Here is a 17,641-nt window from a genome sequence, read left to right as displayed (position 1 = left end):
TCGGCATAACAGTATTCATTGTTTTTGCACCACACCCAGTGCTCCATGCAATCTGTGCCCTCTCTAATACCCACCACCTGGTTCCCCCAACCTCCCATCCCCCGCCCCTTCAAAACCCTCAGATTGTTTTTCAGAGTCCATAGTCATTCATGGTTCACCTCCCCTTCCAATTTCCCTCAATTCCCTTCTCCTCTCCATCTCCCCTTGTCCTCCATGCTATTTGTCATGCTCCACAAATAAGTGAAACCATATGATAATTGACTCTCTCTGCTTGACTTACTTCACTCAGCATAATCTCTTCCAGTCCTGTTGCTACGAAAGTTGGGTATTCATCCTTTCTGATGGAGGCAGGGTGACGGACTCTTGATTTTGGCTCAGGTCATGATCTCAGGGTCATGAGATCAAGTCCAGCATCTGCCTCCATGCTCAGTGTAGTCTGCTTAGAATTCTCTTTCTCTCTCTCTGTCTCAGGTAAGTAAATCTTTAACAAAATTAAAAAAATAATATTTATACTATCTTATTTGCAAATATTAAAAACATTTATTTATTTAGGATTCTACTCACTGATACATCACATTCTCTAGACTATCACTTATTTTCCTACTTTATTATGAACAGTGATTACTTTTTCTGAAAGTTAATCTTCTTAGTTTTGCCCTATGCACATCTTTTTTTTTTTTTTTTTTTTTTAATTTTAGTTAACTTACAGTGTGGTATTGATTTCTGGAGTAGAAGTCAGTGATTCATCACTTACATACAACACCCAGAGCTTGTCACAAGTGCCCTCTTCAGTACCCATTACCCATCTAGCCCATCCCCCACACTTCTAAAAGTACTTAAGAACAAATTACAGTATATTTTCTATGTATGTATACTTCTCTTTCTCTGTGAATATATATATTTATATATACATATATGTATTCAGTCACATTTTAAATGCACAAAGACAGAATATTCATGTTCAGTATTGTACATTGGTATATCTGTACCCATTGTTTTATATATATATATGTATATTTATTTGTAGATATATTGATATATATACAAATATATATTTGTGCGTGTTGGTATATATTAGTATATAATATGTACTAAATCAATATATTTATATATTTTCTCTTTATAGTATAAATTACTTAGATGTCATATAACTTAGAGGTAGTTTAAAAGTGGAGATAACATTGCTTTATAAATTAGAAATGACTTTGCTTGGTTATTTACTTTAACCTGCATGCCACTAAATAGTTATTTTTATGACTATATTTTTGGTAGTATATTTAGAAATTGAATAATAGTATTCCATATCTGTGCCTTTTCTCTTGGTCTTCTACACATTCACTCATGAAACCCAGACTTACATTCAATACCATTTTCCAGAGTATGCTAATATTTCTAACCAGCTGAATTCATCCACTGTTTTTATATGAGATTGTTGACCACCTGATGTGCATATTATGTCATAATTTTCCAGTCCATTGGAACAATATTCTTTGGCAAGAAGCATTTCAAAAGGCATTACAGAATGAATGAATACACACACACACACACACACACACAATTTTTTAAGGTCTTCAGTGTTTTACCAAACTGTTTCTCATATTGTTTATTTGAGTTCTAAGTGACATTTTCAAATAAAATTTGAATTCATATAGCTCATAAGTCAATTTGATTTTTGTACATGTAGAGGTTTCTTTTATACACTTATTTATTTATTGTCTTTTGATAGTAACTTCCCATAAGTCAAAGAGATAATTTGTTTTAAAAAGGAGCCTGATAGGGTGCCTGGGTGGCTCAGTGGGTTAAGCCGCTGCCTTCAGCTCAGGTCATGATCTCAGGGTCCTGGGATTGAGTCCCGCATCGGGCTCTCCTGCTCAGCAGGGAGCCTGCCTCCCTCTCTCTCTCTCTGCCTGCCTCTCCGTCTACTTGTGATTTCTCTCTGTCAAATAAATAAATAAAATCTTTAAAAAAAAAAATAAAATAAAATAAAATAAAAAAATAAAAAGGAGCCTGATAATATTTTTACCATGTTATAAGATGTTATAATTTTACAAAGTATCCATTTTCCCTATAAAAAGTTCATCATGATATTGTATTCATTAGGATATTCCTTTAAAATAATTTGATACACTTTTGAAGTTTTATTTTTAACAGTGTCAATATATTTAAAGTGCATAATGCATGCAACTTGAATAGAATAGCTCCACAAATGTGTATGTATTTATATAATTAATTAATTATATATTAATTAATGTATATAATTAATGTATTTATGGTCATTACTAAAATACTTATTTGTTTCTGATTAAAAGTTATACAAATGAAGGGGTGCCTTCATGGCTCTGTTGGTTAATTGTCCAACTCTGATTTCATCTCAAGCCATGATCTCAGGGTGCTGGGATCAAGCCCTGTAGTAGGATCCCCACTCAGTTATACAAATGAAATGAAGTGATATGTATACACATACAACCAGGAAATGAAGGTTACAATAATCTATCCATAACCAATCATTTAAGTATTTTTTATCTATTTGTTTAAATATTTTAGTCCATAGGTTTGTATGCATTTACATTAGGAGATGCAATATATTCTTCATGACATGAAAGAATTTTCTTACAACCTTCAATATAATTCAGTACTATAGTGTTTTTTGAGTCATTATACATATTATTATACATATTATTGAGTCATTAACTTTTTGCCAATAAAAGTAACACTAAATTCAGTAGACAAAGACATAATTCTTTGGACACATCTCTGATCATTTCCATGGCAAAGTTCTATAAGTAGAATTGCTAAGTCATTGAGAATTTTTTCATGCATATTGCCAAATTGCTACTCAGAGCTTTTATACTGTTTTATACTAAGAGTGTGTAAGACTTTGAATTTAGTAGTATCAAGTGAATTCTTTCTTCTTCATCATCTGTTAGACTTATTATCATGGAAAAATCTATTAAGCTATCTCTTTTCAATTTGTTTTATAGCATGTGTTATTTTGATACAAAGTCTTATCTCATGATCTAAAAAAACTTTCATCTGAATCTGAACTCATGAGATCCAAATTTTAGGAATTGCCCTCTCCCCCAAAAACTGTGAGCACAGTTTAGTCAAGAAAGATTATATTCCCCATTCACTGGAACATCTCACAATTTAGATTTACTTAGATTTATTATAATACTCTTAGCTCGTTACCATATAAGGACAGCAAATCAAAAACAATCTGAGGTGGCTTCTGTAGTCGAGTGCTCAGGAAAACTGAACTAGTGTAATAAAGAAACTTCTAAAATTTAGGGGCCTAAAGAACAGAGAAATTTATTTATCATTTATGTAATGATCACAGATTGTTCCTGATTTGGTGAGAAGTTTTGCTTAACTATATCACTAGAGGACCTAGACTTTATTCTGTTACTGAGAAGGAAAGAGGGAATTTGCTATTTCAGAGTTACCATCCTAACAAACAATACTAAGGAATAACTGGGAAGGAAGAAAGGGAACTTTTGAAAACAAGAATATTGAAGTCATTCAGTGAATGATTAAATAATCTTTTGTCAGGTGTAGAGTATGATTTTACCCTACCTACGAGCTTATAACTTAGCTTGTGACTGTTTCATGCAGTCTGGCAGAATGCACACAACTCCTGGATCAGAGACAAATGATCTTACCAGTCACCACACAGTAAGCAGCATGAGCATCATCTTTGCATTGGTTGTCCTTGTCTTGAAAATCCCATGCTGTGACACCAAGGGGTCCTGATAGATGCTGCTCACACAGTTGGTTTGCCTCATAGCTCCAGAATATTCATCTTGGGGAATTCATTCTTTTATGGCAAGCAGTAAGCAAGCCTGTTCAGTATATTCAGAGGAGATATTATCTTATTCCTCAGGATTGCATGCTACAAACACAACTCTGAGAAATGGCTTCTGTCAGTAACTGTCAAGGCCTTGTATTCTTGGCATACCCAGAAAAATATGTAGGAATATGATACACTGATGGACGTCCTTCCAACACCCATAGCACAGTAGCTTCTATAGACATGTGTAAAACAAGCAAATTAATATTGATTAGTAGAGTAGCCTCTATAGACGTGTGTAAAACAAGCAAATTAATATGGACATCCTTCCAGCACCCATAGCACAGTAGCCTCTATAGACATGTGTAAAACAAGCAAATTAATGTTCTAAGGAATGTGTAAATTATAGTCAGCATGAGGAGATTCTTGATGTCCTCTACTTAAAGTTTCAAATATTCTCTCTGCCAACAGGCACCTTCACAAATAATTATGGGTATATGAACATCCTTTGGAGGGTCTGTAGAACCATTTTGCAAAGGAGAAAAAAGATAGATAGATGGATTAAGCAGAGTGTTATTTACTGAAAACTGATTACTATATTTTATTTCCCCATGGCCTATTCTCAGTTGATGAGTGAGACAAAGGACCTTTTCTTAAGCATATTACTATTGTGTATTATACCAGAAATTCATGTGCCTCGGGGACAGACACATCTTTTAGAAAGAATACTAGTGAAATGGATGAAACCAATTTATTCATCTTTTTATGATAATTATTTGAATCCTAGCAATACTTAGCAGTCAGTGACTTCAATAACTTGAAGGCCTAATGAAGGAGAAAGAATTTTGTTCATGAGAGTTAGACATTCCTTTTCACCACTCACCTGCTCTTCCATCATAAATGATAATTTATCATTTTTTGGTTTCTGCAGAAAGTGCTGTGGTTGCCTGTTAAGAGCAAAGAAAGTGAGTATCAGAGTCTCTGTGTTTAACTTTTGGCTCTGCTATTCAGTGACTTTTGGCAACTCAGTATCACTTGATATTCAAGTAGTAAAGATTCTCTAGAATCAAGTAAGGCATAATGATGAAAGTCTTTTCTAAACTGTAAACATTACACAAATATTTAATTACCAAGAATTATGCACTAGAGCTTTTCTCTATTTGAGGAGACTGAAGCCATATTCTCTTTCAATGCTAAGGGCATAATATAGCTTCTAATATGAACAATTTTGATCATCCTATACCTATGTTTAGAAGGTTTAATTAAAAAAGGAAACTTAAGAAAAAAGCTACCATTTCAATCTCTTGGAAGCTCTGCTCATGTGGTTCACATTGTTATTTAACCATGTTGATAAATTCAAAATTTTTTATTCAGCATTAAGTCTATAAGGGTGGATTTGCTCTTATTTTTTTTATTATTGATAACAGTAGTGATAATATTGGCAAATATAGGAATGGATGGCTAAAGGGGGAAATCCTTGGTTTTATATGGTAAAGCATACTTGGAATAAGGTATAGAAGAAGTTGAAAAGAGGTGGAAAATATTTGCAGAGTGATATCTGTGCATGTACGTATATTTGTGTGTGCACAATACAAATGCTAATCAAAACTCATTTTCCTCCTTTAGCTTCTTGAAAATGTTGTAATTGCTATGAAAACATAATGAAAGAGATGGCACTATAGCTCATTACTTTTTTTTTTTAACACATAGTAGGGTTATGTCCTTCTGTTGACTTATTCATAATAGTTTCCAAAAAATATTCTTGTCTTTTTACTACCTACTGTCTGCTCTAATTAACCATTCTAATGATTGATTCACAATGATGGAAGTTGCCAGAGAATCATAAAATATTTCCTCTGGAAGTGACTTTAAGGGTGATATACTATAACAGATAAGAAAGTAAAATCCATGGAATTTAAATATCTTTTTTTTAGAGATTTTATTTATTTGACAGAGAGAGAGAGAGATTGCAAGTAGGCAGAGAGAGAGAGGGTGAAGCAGGCCCCCTGCTGAGCAGAGAGCCCGATATGGGACTCGATCCCAGGACCCCAAGATCATGACCTGAGCTGAAGGCAGAGGCTTAACCCACTGAGCCACCCAGGTGCCGCGAATTTAAACATCTTTACGGGTACAGATTGGTATGGTGGTTTAGATTCTTATGACCATTCCTCCTCTTCTTACTATAAGGTAGTAGTGCTCATAAACTCTTAGGTGTTATCTTAGCGTTTTCATAGTATTTTAAAGCAATAACATCTCGTTCTCTTTTTAGGTAGTTATTAGGAGTAAAAGTGGAGAGATCTTGTATCGTATTTCACCATGGGCGAAGTATGTGACTCGTGAAGGTGATAATGTGAATTACGATTGGATACACTGGGATCCAGAACACTCATATAAAGTGAGAACAACAAATCTTTAAATAAATGCTTGTTCCAATATTTCTAGGAAAATTAATTTTTACTTGTATAAATTTTATAGTAATGTTCAACCTCTCTCTTCACTGCCAGTTTTATATTTTTACATCATAGTGTACCCGGTATACTATACATCTATCAGAGTCCATCATCTGTAGCCAATAAAATGGAGATGTGAGTTCTTGTTTTATCTTGTGTTTCTGAGGTTAGGGAGGAGATAGAAATCTCTTTATAGTGACCTGGAAGGGATACTGCTTTTTTTTTTTTTAGTCACAATTTCTGATTCATCGCAGATTCTTCAGTGATGTAATATTTCTCATTGTCATTGGTTGGAAGCAGGATCAGTGTCCTTAGGAACAAGGGCTAGGGAAGATACCTCATGAATGTATTATTTCAAGTTATTTTTAAGGCCATATTATTGTCAAGGTTTATATGTATCTTTGAACTCATTTTTTTGTCTTCTACATTATTGGAGCTTGTTGATAAATGCTTTGCCTTTAATAACTATGTGTGCGTTTTAAGCTCTTGAGTTTTCTCTAAGATTCAATGATAAGGCATAAGCCATTTCATGATTGCTCTTGTAAAACAGATCCATTAACATGATCCTAAAAAGGAATTTCTTTTCAAGAGAAAATTTAATGGATGTAGCCAAATGCCTCTTATATGCGAAAGGATTTCCAAACTATTTGAGTTGATTCACCATTTCATTTAACATGCTTAATCAGTTAGTATCATACCTGTATTTCTGATCTAATTTAATTTTATATTCTGTAGTTTAAGCATTCCAAACCAAAGAAGCCAAGAGGTCTAAGAATTTATGAATCTCATGTGGGAATTTCTTCCTATGAAGGAAAAATAGCTTCTTATAAACATTTTACATGCAATGTACTACCAAGAATCAAAGACCTTGGTAAGTAATAATTGTGATTTTTATTCAGATAAAATTTTAATGAGTCTGTTCTCTTATTAGAAAAGCTAATTACAAGTGTCTCTTTTTTGTGTTAAGAGATTAAATATGTAATAGAAATGCATTTTATTTTAGGCTTCTCAAATTGCCCTGTAATAGTGATAGCATAGAAAAGAGAAATGGAATAAGATAGAGCATAAGAATTCAAGATATTATTCCAATTTCAATTTTAAGTAATGTGAACTGATGGCTTCCAAATTGTAGATAAATATGTAAGCATAATTACTTTTCTACAGGAGAGAACTTTTATCAATTTAAGTGGTCATTGATTATAGCCTGTTCGTTTTAGTCTGTTAGGGAAAAAAAAAAATCTTACTTTTTTTAAGGTTACTGGAACTCATTTTGTATCGAAGTATATACATATATCTCTGGTCTGGATGACTTATTTGACAAATATTTATGGTGCATCTTTTTTCTAAGACACACTGTTTTAGATATTTTTATGTTTAACTGTAATGACACAGATCCTTGTCTTCATGGGACCAACCAGGAGAGTTAATAGTGTATTGCAGAATTATTGATTCAAAATGCTTTAAATTTGTTATTTTTCTTTTTATTGGTAATGCTTTTTTATCATTTCACAGCATATTAGCACCTGCTCCAACAGCTAGGAAGGAAGATAAAGTACATTTTATTATTCTGCTTCTGGTAGGCAGTCCAAACTTTGGCTAGAAGAAAGTTTTGCAACTCACTGTTAAAGTTCTTAGTTATACATGGATCTTAATTGTCTGTGATGGTGAGGTCAGATTTCAGAAATCAAAATTAATTAAATATATGAAGAACTTAATATTAATTATATTTATTAGGTATTATATATAAATTGTTGTATTTGAGATTTTCTAACACTTCATACTGTAATACATTATCACCCAGATCTTGCAGAAGGTTTGACAGAACAAGAATTCTCTTGTTCAGTGTTGTGTTTCAGTTGAATAGTTCAGAACTCTGAACATAAATGAATCTAAGAATGAGTAATGCCATAAAATTAATAATCAAAACCATAAATTGGTGCTTGATCATAAGAATAGTATTTATTTCATAATAGAGAAATAGACTACAAACTCTATTTTGTTAAAATATATAATTGATTTATGTTTTCTGAGCAGGAGTTTATGTACATATTTCTATCATGATAGAAATGTGATAGATTGTTTTTATAATGAAAAAGCCAACAGCAGATTATAACAGTAGTTTATGCTGTTCTTTAAACATGAATCTCTAAATCTGAATGTGCCTTTGCAATTGTTCCAGTATTAATCCATTGCTGAAATATATACACGAGAAGCTATCACTGACATGAACTGGACTTTGAGAACAGAGTATCTTCTATGTTACAGAAATGTAACTTTCAAAGTAATCAAATCATATTTGGAAGTTTTACCAAATTTGAAGGAAAAAATGCTTTCTTAGTTATTTTTTTAAAAGATCAAAGTTTTTTCTTTATTTGCTTATATTAAAAGCATATTGGTAAATGCTTTATGTGTGCCCATGTGTGCATACATACAACTTCGCAGTACTTGGTTAGGTGTTGAAATTGCAAAAAGTAGAAGAATTAATGCTAGCTTTGTAAAAGCTACCTTGTGGAAGAATGAATTTACTGGTATATCTTTTGTCATGTGATAGAAGTAATTGAAATACAAAGAAAAGGGGAAAATAAAAAGTTTATGGCATGCAACTGGTTACTTTTATTTAGCTTTCATAATCTTCACTATGAATATTACAAGTGCAACTGAAGTTTAGCATATGTAGATTGCCATCTTTAATATTCTAAAGTCAAATTAAGAGTGTATTTGCATATCATTTATTACTCGTTAAAATGAAGACATTTCAAATAGCTAGTTAGAGTACAACTCTCAAGAACTAACGGTCCGATTTTGTGTTAGAAGGTCAGACAAGCAAAAGATGTTGAAGTAGTAGAACTTTTCAAAGTGATAAATCATTTATATGTAAATGATCATATGTAAAATTTAATGTCTTCAGAACATGGATGCTGAATTTTTTTTTCATTTCTTTTTTTTTTTTTTAATGTTGCTTTTAATCTCTGTGTGACCTTTGCTTGTATAGGTTACAACTGCATTCAGATGATGGCAATTATGGAACATGCTTACTATGCCAGTTTTGGTTACCAGATTACGAGCTTCTTTGCAGCTTCAAGGTAGAAGGAAACTCCCAATTACAACCATTTTTACTTGAGGAAAAAAAATGAATTTTTACCCCATCAAGCCTTAGAGGCTGGCCATGATTCAACACTGCTTTTCATGAAATGATTTCTGATGAAGAATATCCAATTAACCTGTTGAAATGGTCATGCATTTGGAGGCCCAAGACTTACTTAGAAAATCATGTCTCATGGAAGTCATTATTCCAGAGCTCACGTCCTTTTCTAAAAAGAGATTATGTAGGAATATGACTGAGAAGGCTTTTAGTAGGACATACTACTGCAGAAAGATCGTCCTTTCCAGGCTAAAATCCAAGGAATGTGACTGTCTGGGCAGAAAGACACCAAGGAGTCCTATGCAATTGAAGAAGTACTGAACTAAATGACCACAAGTTGAATAAGTCCAACATTGTCTCCACCTCATGGAACTCACACTGTTGTGGCATACAGTGTTAATCCAGTAATCATACGTGTTGATTTCTACCCATGATAAAAGCAAAGAGGAAAATGACAGAGTGCTATAATAGCCTAGAATGAGGGATCTAATCAGTTTAGATTAGATCTGAACTGATGTTGGAACTGAGATCTAGAACATAATTAAGAGTGAACTGGGAGGAGGGGTGAAGTAGGAATAGGAGATAGCATTCTAGGCTTAGAGCAAAGATACTGATCCTTTTATCTGTTTCTCTTTATAGTCATTCCCCTTGAATAAATTACCTATATTTACAATCTCTAAATCTTTCATTCCTCTTCTTTCTTGAACTCATTCCAAGTAGGCTCTTCACCTCTTCATTGAAATTGCTCTTGTCAAGTGTACTGATGACCTCCACACTGTTAAGTCCGCTGATCAGTTATTAACTTACTTGAACTGTCAGCAGCGTTTGGCACAATTAGTTACTTGTAACTTGTTAGGACGTTTTTCTTTCCTTGGTTTTCAGGAAAACTACTGTCCTCCTGTTTGGGTTTTTCCTATCTCTCTTGCTGCTTTTTATTTCTTTCTTCTTCTTTTTTTTTTTTTTTAATTTCCTTTGCTTTTTTTGACCACTAAATATTGGACCTCCAGGGCTTAGCCCTTGGTTCCATTCTGTTCTGTTTGTGTATGACATATATTGGGGTGTCTCATCAAATGTCATCCACTCTTACGGTTTAAATACACTTTCCACTGTACTGGACTACTCCCTTTTTGTCCATTCCTATACTCTAGCTATCATAAAACCTAACCACCTTGGAACTTCAAAATGTTTCCCAAATCTGGCTTCTTCAACTGCCCCTATCCTGGTCCAGATTGCCATTATCTATAACCTGGGTTATTTCAGTAGTCTTTTATTTTTTAATTCTTTTTAAAGATTTTATCTATTTATTTGACAGAGAGAGAGACAATGAGAGCAGGAACACAAGCAAGGGGTAGTGGGAGAGGGAAAGCAGGCTTCCTGCCAAGCTAGGAGCCCAGTACAGGGCTTGATCCTAGGACCCTGGGATCATGACCTCAGCCAAAGGCAGACACTTAACAACCGAGCTACCCAGGCACCCTCAATGGCTTTTTGACCAGTCACTGTTTTCTCTTGTTCTTCTACCCCTTTCCTAGCCTTCTCTCCCTCCCTCCATACACATGTCTGATCACCACTTTAAAATAAAAGATCATGTCACTCTCTTGCTCAGAACCTTCTAGTGATTCCTGTCTCTTTCAGGTTAAGTCAAAGGTCTTTTATTTTGGGCCATAAGACCTCCTGTGATCTGGGTCTTGGCTGACTCTCTGGGCTCATCCCCTTATTGATCATTCCACTCTGGCCACACTAGCCTATTTGCTTTCCTTTCAGGTGTTTCTAGCTTATTTCCCCAGTGCCCTTTCTTTCTGAACATTCTATCTTTTAGACATTCACATGCCTTATTCCCTTCTTCTTTCAGGTGTTCATTTGAACATTGCATTCTTCATGGAACTTTCACTTGATAACCCTGTTTGAAATAGCAGACCCGCCTTTTCTACCAGTGACTTGACTTCATTTTTCCTTAGTGAAGTTATTGCTATCTGACATCCCCCCGTGTTTTGCTTATTTATTTGTAGTCCTCCAAATAGAATGTAAATTCCATAAGGGCAATGATATTTATTTGGTTCACTGCTGAATCCCAGAGTATAGAAAATTCCATGACACATGGTAGATAGCTTAATAAGTATTTGTTGAAAAAACAAATGAATGAATGAAATTCTAAGGCTATTTATTCTCTGAACATGCTGCTCATTGAGTAGGAAAAAAAGCTGGATGGTTGCAGTAGGGAGAGAAAGGGGTGAAGTGTCGTAAATCTAAAGTTATTTGAAGGAGCCAAATTAAGCGGTGCAGTAGGTTATGATAAGGCCCACAGTCTTCATCCTAAGGACAATGAAGTGCAAGTATGATTTTAAGTAAAGATGAAATGATCACACTTGCATTTTTTAAAGCTAAGGCTTACTGCTCAGGGGGTTGGCTACCAGGAGACCTGCTATGTACTAAGCACTGTGCTGTATCATGGGAAACCAGAGAATCACAGTCCCTGCACTCAGATGAGGAAGTGAGACAATAAATAATCACAAGGGGTATTGGGTGATTACTTATTTAAAAGCAAAGTTGATGCTACGGAAGGCCAGTACTGAGATTTTACATAGGTTAAGAAAAACCTTCCCTCTTAGGAGTGATTTGTTTTCTATTTCATGCAGACAAGAAAACTGCTATTAACACAAACACACATGCCTATGCCCATGTTTTCTGCTTGGGTAGTGACAGACATGGCACAGTCTCTTGGCCTTCTGGCACCTGAGGTGAGGTCATTCCAGTTTGGGAATAAGTAAGTGCGGGAGGGATGGCGTCACTCAAGGTACAAAGGATATTCAAAGAAATACTTGAGCCTCCAACCCCAAGCATACACATTCACGGGAATGGCCAAGTATATGAAGGGGGATGACAATGCTCTCCAGGCTAGGTAGGCATGGAGAAAGAAATCAGAAGCTCTGAGTATAGAGAAATGAATACTGCTACTTACTCATGATGTGAATTTTCTTTGGGATGTAAACCTACATCTAATAACTAGATTTAAATTATTATTGTTTTATTGAATGCCTTTAAATTTTGTTTAATAGAAAATATTACCACTTTGAGTTATATATTAGTAATATATCATATTGAATTTGCATATTTCATATTGAATTGGCATATTTAAAGTATCCAGTACTATACTGGTAAAACAATTGATACACAATAGATGATTAATTGTTTGCTTTAAATATGAAATGATTTTGTTTTTGCTTTATTCTTTATGTTTAGCCGTTATGGAACTCCTGAGGAGCTAAAAGAATTAGTTGACACAGCTCACTCAATGGGTATTACAGTCCTCTTAGATGTGGTACACAGCCATGCTTCAAAAAATTCAGAAGATGGATTGAACATGTTTGATGGGACAGATTCCTGTTACTTTCATTCTGGACCTAGAGGGAATCATGATCTTTGGGATAGTCGATTGTTTGCCTACTCTAAGTAAGTACATATCATATAGAAATGTTTTTGTTTAAAAAACATTTCAAGGAGCATTACTAAATTCATTGTGTGTGTGTGTGTGTGGTCTTTCGTTGGTATACAATATCTTATTTCAATTATTTACAATTTTATAAGAAATCTTTAACACACTTACAGCATTTACCTTGTTTTGAATAGCACATGCATTTGTGGTAAGTTGTATTAAAAATCAGTTTTACCAGTCTTAGGTCATTTAAAATATATTAGTTACATCGCCATTTAAAAGGATTAAGGTGAATTTATGAGGTTGAATTAACTATAGCAAATCCCCTTTTAATAGAAATATGCACATTATTTTAAGTAGGCAGTTTTTTAAAATTGTACTTCATATTTTGCTGTCTTAATAATATTGCCATGTTTTTGATCACAGCTAAATTAAAATAACTTCAATAACAACTAACATTTATTAGTATGTAATATGTCAGGGATGATGCTAAGTGTTTTAGATATATTAGCTACATATTTTATTTATTCTGCATAGCAACTCTACTTATACATGGTAAGTCCTGTTGTTACGACCACATTACATACAAGTAAACTAAGTCTTAATGGGTTAAACCCATCTCTGACTTCTTTTACCATTTAAATAGAAGGATGCTTTAGGTGATTAAATAGCACAATATGGCAAAAATATTTCAAAAAGTCAAAAATACTATCAGTTTGTATCCATTATTGATTATAAGTGAAAATATAATGAAAACATGCTGTTGGGCATATTAAAAGTAGCAGAGTATCAATATGTAACTAATTTTTTATAAAATTTTTAAAAGAAATTTAGTGAGTTTTCTTTTAGTTGTTGCATTATACAGAAACATACATGTATCTGGAAAACAAGCAGTATAGAAAAATGCTTTAGCAAGAAATCTGACAAAATTAAGATTTCTAATTTTTTAACATAAATTAGGTTACTTTCATGTGGAGGAAAGTGTTTTGCTTTGCTTTTTCCTGAATATTATACATTGTTTTATATTTCATAACCGCGTAGAAATCACTCGGGCCAGACGAAGCAGCATAACATATGAGAAAAGACAAGAGGTAGAAGCGGGTGGCAGGGTTCCAGGCCTAGTTTCATTCTGGAACAAATCGATTAATCATTCTGGTCCTCAGGTTTTTCATTATAAGAGGAGGCAGAGTTTGGGGGCTAATACAATTCCCTTTGTAAAGGTATTTTGTATTTGTGTCACCTTTTTGAACATTGCTTTTCCTACTACAGATTTATAACAAGTAAAAAGGCCTAAACCTGTGCTAATTCTGTGGTATAACTCCACTCTTGAGAAAATCTTGTAAACGTAGATTGTGAGCAAGTATACAATTAATTGAACTCTCTGGTTCATATTTAGATGAATAAGAGTTGACTCTATACTGTAGAACTGTACCTTAGGAAAAACATGCATTAAGTGATTAAATTTTTGTGTTACGACACGGTTATTCTGTAGAACTGTGTTTTTAAAAAAAAACTTTAAGTGTGTGGATTTTTAGGTTACAAATGATTATTTATTTTATTAAAATATTTATTATAATGTGTTTTTATCTACTTTGAACTCTCACAGTCCATTAAAAGTTATCCAATTTTCTAAAGAAAAGGGATTATACACAATTGTTTTAAGAAACATTTCTATTGTAGAAGCTAAGGCATATTTAACATTTTATTTAATACTTGTTTTCTTTTGTTATGGAATTAACTATTAATCTTTCCCAAGGGCTTGCTTTTGGCAAATAATATATAACATGGTTGTTGGCTTTTTATTTTTAGAATGACTAATTTTTTGGTTGCATTATATCATAACAGGCTTAGTCCTTTGTAAATATAGTTCCATTTGAAGTCCATTTTATCATTCTATATGTTTTTCTATGTGGTCTCTGTATTTTCCAATTTAATAGGATCGGGTTTTTCTGTATCAGTTTATACTAGTTAGTTATGACATCATTGTATGATATAGATTAAACCCTACAAAGCCAAATTAAATAATTTAAATCACTAAATTTAAACAAATAATTTTTTAATACTTAGGTTTCTCAATATATGAAATACTACTAATACTAAATAATACTCCGAATTATTTTCTCAATACTTCATGCAATTTATTAAAAGCTTTTTTCACAAAATTTATATGAAGTTGATGAAACTTATCAGGCTTTTCTTTTGCATTTTCTTCTATTCTGATTAGTTATAGCATATGTAAAATATATGTATGCAAGATACCGTTGTATGTTCTGTAAAATATGTAAAATAACATTGCTCTTTGCAGCTTGACAAACTAGCTCAAGATTTCATGACTTCAGATAGCAGTTGTTTATTTTGCTTCCAGATCTGCAATTTGGGCACAGCCTTTCTTCATGTTGTGTCAGTGGGAGTGGCTCAGTTAAGGCGTGGAGCTTGCAGGATCCACTTTCAAGATGGTTCACTCACATGACTGACAGTTGGTGCTCACTGTCAGCTATGGCTGTGGGCAAGAGGGCCTTAGCTCCTCTTCTTGGAGCCCACTTCACAGCCCACTCGGGCTTTCTGACAACAGTGAACGTACTAAAAAACAGGACATGAAGGCTTCCATTTCTTATGGTCTGGGTCAAGAAAGTGACAGAGCATCATTCCTACTGTCAACTATTGGTCAAACAGTTAAAATTTCAAGGACAGGGGATGTAGACCCTTTCATTCAAAGGCAGGAGCATTAAAGAATTTTTATGCTATGTTTTTAAATCCCCACATCTTGGGGTGCCTGTGGCTCAGTTAGTTAAGCATCTGCCTTCGGCTCAGGTCACGATCCCAGGATCCTGGGATCAAGCCCAGCGTCCGACTTCCTTCTCAGTGGACAGCCCGCTTCTCCCTCTCCCTCTGCCTTTCACACTGCCTACTTGTGCTCTCTCTCTCTCTCTGTCAAGTAAATAAATAAAATCTTTAGGAATAAATAAATAAATCCCTACATCTAACAAGTTTTGACCAAACACAATGAATATGCCATTTCACAAATTCAAAAAAAATTGAAATACCTGTCTTTGAGGAAATACTTTTTTTAAAGCCATATTTCTATGGTAGAGTTTTGTCTAAAATAAGCAAGTTTTGAAAAAATATGCTTTTCATTATGAAAGTAAAGTCACCGTTGATAGAGAGTATAAAAAGGCACATCTTATCCAAAATTTAAAAAATTATTATTCTTTTTTTAATTATTATTCTTAATAAATATAAATAACATTCTTTGTACATGAGTGCATTTAATGAACATAAACTCATTAAACACACAAATAACACATGAAAACCTAGTCTTCACTAATATTCTCCCCATAAAGTAGCTACTCTGCCTGTAATTTTGGGTTTGTTCCTTATCCAGATAAAGTCAGAAGCTACATATTTTAAAATGTAAGTTATTTTCCAGCCCTTATCTTTGATTTGTTGATCAATATTATCCTCCATGGAAAAGTATATATAAAAGTGGTACATGGTTTATGTAAGGCCTAAGCCTCTTCTTTGAAAAGTTGTAATAATTTTTGAAATTATTTTATTTACTGTTTGAAAAAATTAATCTTATATAGAATCAGCTTCTGTAAGATATGTTGCTGATGCTCATTTCATCCTATCTATATGTCACAACCTGTCATCGTTTATAATCTCTGATTCAAGTGCTATCATCAGAGTTATCAGAATTAAATCTCTCACTCTGAGTAATACCAGAGATCCTGACTGCGCTGTTTCATTACCTGCTATGAATAAATTTCCAATCAGGAGCTGCCCATGTTTTAATTTTCTGTCTATTCGGCTGAACTGCCTTCTAGCTCTGCTAAATTACTAATGACAGTTCATAACAGAGATTGGGTTGTCCTTACTTTAGTTGGTAAAGAGAACTTTATGACAAATCTGTCACCTGTAAGTTCCTGAAGTTTCTAGAGTTAAGAAATAATGGATCAAATTTAGAGGTCTCAGTTTTAAATTCTGTTTTGCATATTCATCTGACACTATGTAAATGTACTTGATAAAATAACAAGACAGCTGCAGATTTGTTGATCTTAAACAATTATTATGCCTTAACTATTGCTAAAGCTTCAAATGAGTACATTATCTTTGTTGACTATTTCTTTTAGAGATAAGATATTGAATGCCAAAGGCAGTAACATAGTAGAGCTAATGCTCATATTTTCCCTGAACCTTATTACATTTGGATACAGAGGTAGTATAATTATATTCCATCAGCATGGGTCCATGGTGAAACAACTGTTAGGTAGGAAGATACTCTATTGTTATCTTGAGTTACTAGAGTTTCTTCTAGAAACAAAAGTAAATCCAGTTTGTTTTTTAACGTCATAATTGTGAGTAGAATGAAATACTTCTTAGCACAGACACTAAAATAATTGGATTTTTAATCATGGTTTGGCCTTTTCTATAAGTTAGAATGTAGAAGGAAATTCATGGGGGCCTTCCCTGTTTAGAGTGCGTATCTTAAGACTATAATATTGTATTTTTTTTCTTTTTTTAGCTTGTCAATATAGCAAATTCCATTTATTGATTTTTGAATGTTAGGCCAGGCTTGCATTTTTGGGATAAACCCTCATGAACATAGTTGCTAATATTCTAAAAAAAAATTTTAGCATATTTTTATATGACATTTTATCATGATCAGATCAGTTATTAATGACCAGTCTTAACTTAAGGATTATTGTGCACTGATATATTAGCTAAGGAATGTATGGCACCATCATGATTAGCAAGATGTCTAAAAACTAAGCATGTAGGATATGACTAGAAACTTCTAAAATTATTATTTTAAAATCATGTAGTTTTTTGTG

The 17,641-nt window shown here is 33.4% G+C and overlaps 1 protein-coding gene across 1 annotated transcript in view; it reads left to right on the top strand.

Annotated features, from left to right (window-relative positions):
• The window catches only part of GBE1 (1,4-alpha-glucan branching enzyme 1), a 270,179-nt gene that overhangs the window by 125,389 nt on the left and 127,149 nt on the right, over positions 1-17,641 (top strand). The window contains exons 4-7 of the mRNA XM_044251151.1: positions 6,057-6,182; positions 6,973-7,108; positions 9,230-9,320; positions 12,617-12,826. Coding sequence (XP_044107086.1) covers positions 6,057-6,182; positions 6,973-7,108; positions 9,230-9,320; positions 12,617-12,826 — 563 coding nt within the window. The remainder of the gene's footprint in view (positions 1-6,056; positions 6,183-6,972; positions 7,109-9,229; positions 9,321-12,616; positions 12,827-17,641) is intronic.

Source organism: Neovison vison, chromosome 6 (assembly GCF_020171115.1).
Source record: "Neovison vison isolate M4711 chromosome 6, ASM_NN_V1, whole genome shotgun sequence".
Classification (NCBI taxonomy): domain Eukaryota; kingdom Metazoa; phylum Chordata; class Mammalia; order Carnivora; family Mustelidae; genus Neogale; species Neogale vison.
This window is presented reverse-complemented; position numbering and strand designations above follow the sequence as displayed.